Here is a 5216-nt window from a genome sequence, read left to right as displayed (position 1 = left end):
AGCTTCAGGATACATTTCTGGACGCTGCTCACTTCTGCATCCGGCGGATGATTATGAATTTGGAATTAGAACAGTATTTTAAACGCCCTCTCCAGATCACCTTTCTTCCAAACATTTTTGTAATCAGGTGAGGGGCACCTGCCTGTGACTTTAAGCATCTGATCATCTTTCCCAGTGAATTCGGGCTCACCTCTTACATCTTATGCCTGTTCAATTACTGGCCGATTAGATTTCCTCTCACCCTGCCCCGCCCCTCGTTATCTTGGGGAGAAGCGGGAATAAAAGACCAGCTGAGGCTAGTGCACAGCCGGGTGACCACAGCACACGGGGCAGCCTCTGGGCACTCCCTCCCTCTTCCTCAGCTGCCTCCCGAGCGAGTGACAACGCGCCCTCCGGGCTCAGAGCGTCGGCGCCAAACAATCTCGGGCAGGGCTGGCCTCACCGGTGACATCACTCCTGGAGATCACTCCTGGCTCCCAGAGACTGCCTTCGAGAATCGTCAGTCTGTTTGTCCACCTCCGTTTGTCCGCCGCTGTAGAGGGCTCATCTCCAAACAGGGACTAGAACCGGGCACCGAGGAGCGACAGGACCAGGAGGAGGCTAGAGAGAGAAGGCAGCAAGGGAAGGAGGACCCCGGCAGGCGACAGTATGAAATTCAGCCCCGCACACTACTTACTGCCTCTCTTGCCGGCGCTGGTCCTCAGCACCAGGTAAGTCCAGGAGCGTGAGTGACCTAAGTAATGAACAGTGCCTTGTGAGGTTGTAGGTCATCAGTGGGGACCAAGGACAAACCCTTCAGCTGTTTGCATCTCCTGCCTAAGTTAGAGGGTCTGTCTTTGATTCCGGCTCTGAAATCCTTCAGAGAGGAGCAAAGCCCTTTTCTGGTTATCCAGTCCGTTGAAGAAAAGTCTTAGAACTGCTCCCAGTGTGAGGAAAGAGAGATTTTCTATTCAACGATTACATGTTTCTTTCCAGTCCTAATAGTAGCAAAAGGATAACACGTAGGTGACAAAGAAGTCAAAATAAATAAAGGAAATAGAGAAGGACATAATTGTCACAAGACAGTGCTTATGTTGAAACTGTCTTAAAAATTACAATACTCTGGTTTTAGGGTACAGAGAACCAGGGTAAACAGACTGAACTTGGAAGATTCTAAACCTTGTACAAAAGTTCTTGGACTCCTAAAATGACTTGTTTCAACGTTTTGAAGATAGGCTGTGTGGTGGGGAAATCTTTCATTTACATGTGGCTATCTTGTGAGCATGTCTAATTGAAGAGCACGCAAAGTGATTAAAAGTTAGAAGACACTTTCAGAGTGCTGATGCAGAGACCCTACTCAGAAACAATTAGGTAGTGTGTTTCATCTCTGACTGTAGATGGAACTTGAAGCCCAAGCACAGAGGAGCTATTTTTAGTGGAGGTTTAAAATGCTGTGATGAGAGGAGTTTTGTGAGTCGGAAGCTGTTGGTCAAGTCCCAAAGTTGATGATGGGTTTGCTTTTTTCATCCACAAAAGCAGCCACAAAAGTGGACTGTTTTCTTGCCCAGGGCTGTCTTTATTCTGCATGTCCCCTAGTATCACATTGGCAGAAACTTCTTTCCCATGGCTACTATATAACAAAATTACCCATACAGGATGAGATTCCTTTGAAATAAGCAAGAACTGGAACATTTAATTTTAAATGTGATAGAACATGAAAGGGGAGAATCGGGTTATATGTAATTCTGAAATTAAGAAGGATGAGGGAAACTCATTGTGGCTAAGAAATTAAGATAGGAAAATTCTTGAGCTCATTCCTTGTCTCTCTTTCAGGCCCATGTAGCTAAACTTTCTTTTCAGTGTGGATGTATTTAATTTAGGCCCAATAGTTCTATATTTAATCTTCTCTTGCACGCTAAGTCCAGGTGAGCTCCCAGGTTAAGATGTAATGTAACAAGCTATGTTCTTCATTTCCTCTAAGGTTTGCTTGTCACTGTTTCATAAAATTTAAATGACTTTTAAGATAACCACTTTGGTCTCCAGTGTGATAACAACTTGTTCCAGTTATAATTTTTTGGTAAGCTCTCAACAGTGCAATACAAATTGTGTATCACAGTTATTCTTTGAAGTTTTTGGCCTTTGGAGTTGTGGATTAATAATTATGCATAGTTTTTTCTAAAGAGAGGACATTTTCAAAGTTTGTATATTTAAGTAGATGCCTGTCAATATATGCATAGAATGGTAAATATTTAAATGGAAACTTAGCCCAGAGTCGTTTTAAAGATAGTAAAAAATCTTAGTGTTTCAAATATGCATTTGAGTTTTTAAATATGCTATAATAAAGTGTCTCAGGGTCCTGGTGTGGCACTGTGAGTTAATGCGCCAGACTGCAAAGCCCTTTGAACTGTAAGATTGGCGGTTCAAGCTCACTAGCTGTTCCTCGGAAACCCTATACAGGGTCACTATGGTTCGGAACCAACTCAATGACACTTCACAACAACAAGAAGAGTGTCTCAGAAAGTTCAACAGTACCTAACTTCCCAAGGTTTAATGCTGGTTACATAAAACAAGGACAAAGATCAGTCACATTCTTTTTTATGAAAATGTTAATTTCTATGAGGATTGTTTTTGTTGTTGTTGAGTGCTCTCAAGCTGATTCTGACTGATAGCGACCTTGTATAGGGTTTCTGAGGAGCAGCTGGTGGGTTTGAACTGCCAACCTTATGGTTTGCTGACCAGTGATGATCCAGTGGCACCACACCATGAGTTCTTTCTATCCTCTTTGAAGATAGACCTTTTAAAATATTCAACTCATATATTAGAACAAACTTTAAAGTAATAACCCTGAATCACTTCAGATATGAAGTTTCTAAAATGTTTATTATATGTGAAAATTATAACAGGTTCTTTAAATTGACTTACAGTGACTGAGTCATCAAAAAGTACATGTAAGAGCTGAAAAAGTGAAACCATCATCATCAGTAACATGTCTTGTTAGTGTGATGATTCTGTAGTGTTTATTTTATTGGACACCTAGAGTACTTTGTCACTGTGAGCATATTTCAAAATGAATATGATACTTTCAATATGTCATTTTGCAAGAAGAGATAATGTTTTCTAACAGAAGGTCATTCGCTTTGCAATATTTAAGAGTTTGGGTAAGCATATGGTTAATGAGCAGGCTAGAGCCTAAACTGAACATGTTTGCAAGAACAGTTGCGTTACAAGAAGTGAGTTTGTTTTCCTGCTGGGAAAAATTGTGTAGCTCAGCTATGGCCACCTGTGACAGTGATTTTCAAGCCAAAGAGTTCTGTTAACTTGATTTCTTAGTCAGTGGTCCTGTGTGTGAAGAAAATGTTAACTCCTCATGCATAGACTGTGTTGAATTTATTAGCAGTGGGTGACAGCTGCCATTTTTTCCTATCGCCTTTGGGTGATGTCACCTGTCTTTTATTGTCAAGGTCTTTTCATTGTGTGAGGAATCTGGAGCTGAGACTTGAGGAAAAGTATGTTTGTTTTGATCTCTCTCTCTCTCTCTCTCTCTCTCTCTCTGTGTATAACTCCTTAATAACTTGATATTATCCTTTCCAATACATCTTAATTCTGTTCTTAGTTCAGTTCTGAAGGGTTGTGCTATCTGAAGCAACCTGCAGTTACAGAAAGGAGAGTCACTGGATCATAGTATTTCAGGCACAAGCATGAAAACTCTAAAACTATTCTGTCCTTGAAAGCAGAATTTTTAAACAGATTTCTGTTTGCTCCCCTTCTGTATGGCTTTTTTTGGTTTTGTTTTTTAAGCAACTTTTCATACTGAAGCACAGAAAGTTCCTAATTGTCACCACAGTAAACATCATCAGTGCCCTCCAATCAGAGTTGTCCCCCAAGAAGGTAAATGTTCACTTTCAATAAATAATAGCTGAAATTTTTTCTCTGTTTTACTGATAAACCCCATGGAGTTAAAGAGAGCTATTTAATTTCTTAGTATATTGTCTCTCCTCTTTAGAAAGTGCTTTTCAACTCAGAAAACGCAAGTTAATGATATGAATAATGTAGTTAACACAGAAAGCTATTTAACCTGTGCACAAATAAATGTGGTCAAAGAAAGCAAACATATGTGCTGCTTTAATAGCTGTAGAGTAGAATGACTGTATTTTTTAAATAGCCTCATTCTGAAGAAGTATTAAATTGCTATTCCAAGTAGCCAGTAATTCACTTCAGAAAGAAGTAGTCTAGGTATGAAAAAGAATGGTAGGATGAAAAATTCTTTAGAAGTTCTTGGTGAATAGGGACCCATGGAGTGCTGGAGAGGGCTTGTGCTTTAGTCTCCGAAACCTCTGTTCCTTTATGCTGTGGTTCTACTCTTGATGCCTTTGGTTTGTTAAGTTTTAAATGACTTAATGGGGAGAGAAGCCTGGCAGGAGAAGAGTGAAGGTCTACTCCTGGTGGTTTGCAGGAAGCAAGAATTTTAAACAGATGTTTGGTTATAGTCCTCCCAATAGGAATCACCTTAGAGGTCTCTCCTGGGCCTTCTTGGCAACAGTCACGTCATGTTTACTTTGGAATCTATTCTTAGGTAGTAATATATATTTAAGGTGCCCTCAAGTCATTTGAACTGCAAGGTTGGTGGTTCAAGCTCACCAGCTGCTCCTTGGAAACCCTATACAGGGTCGCTATGGGTTAGGATCAACTCGACAGCACTTAACAGCAACAACAAAGCTCCTATTTACTCTTGTTTTAATCTAACATGGGATTAAATTGATTTCTTTTTTCAGGATAGAAAAAAGGACAAGAATTATAATCAACACACAATAAGGACCCAAGATATTTATACTTGAATTAAATGTTAAGTAGGGAACAGTCCTACTTTAACTCCCCAGAGTGAGCCTCAAGTGATTTAAGATGTTCTGTCAAGCCCTGTGCACAAAGTGAGGCTGTCATACACACCTCTTTTATGACTCTGGTGATAGTGTGCCGTGAGTCATTTCTGACTCATAGCGACCCTGCATAGGGTTTCTGACGCTGTAAATCTTTACAGGAGCAAAAAAACCTCATCTTTCTTCCGTGGAACAGCTGGTAGTTTCAAACTGCTGACCTTGAAATTAGCAGCCTGACTCATAACCACTATGTTACCAGAGCTCCTTTTTAATGACTCTACTTAACATGTTTCCATTTGTGACAAGATTTGTACCATTCTGTAGTACTGAGTTAAGAGAAATGTCAAATGTCTTTCTTTGGCA

The 5216-nt window shown here is 40.4% G+C and overlaps 1 protein-coding gene across 1 annotated transcript in view; it reads left to right on the top strand.

The window, feature by feature from the left end:
- Positions 1–541: 541 nt before the first annotated feature.
- The window catches only part of LUZP2 (leucine zipper protein 2), a 797358-nt gene continuing 792683 nt past the window's right edge, over positions 542–5216 (top strand). Inside the window, exon 1 of the mRNA XM_006872393.1 lies at positions 542–710. Within this exon, the coding sequence (XP_006872455.1) occupies positions 649–710 (62 nt within the window). The 5' untranslated portion in view covers positions 542–648. The remainder of the gene's footprint in view (positions 711–5216) is intronic.

The sequence above is a fragment of the Chrysochloris asiatica genome, unplaced genomic scaffold (assembly GCF_000296735.1).
Source record: "Chrysochloris asiatica unplaced genomic scaffold, ChrAsi1.0 scaffold00196, whole genome shotgun sequence".
NCBI lineage: Eukaryota > Metazoa > Chordata > Mammalia > Afrosoricida > Chrysochloridae > Chrysochloris > Chrysochloris asiatica.
The sequence above is the reverse complement of the archived record's forward strand: the minus strand, read 5'-3'. Positions and strand labels throughout refer to the sequence as shown.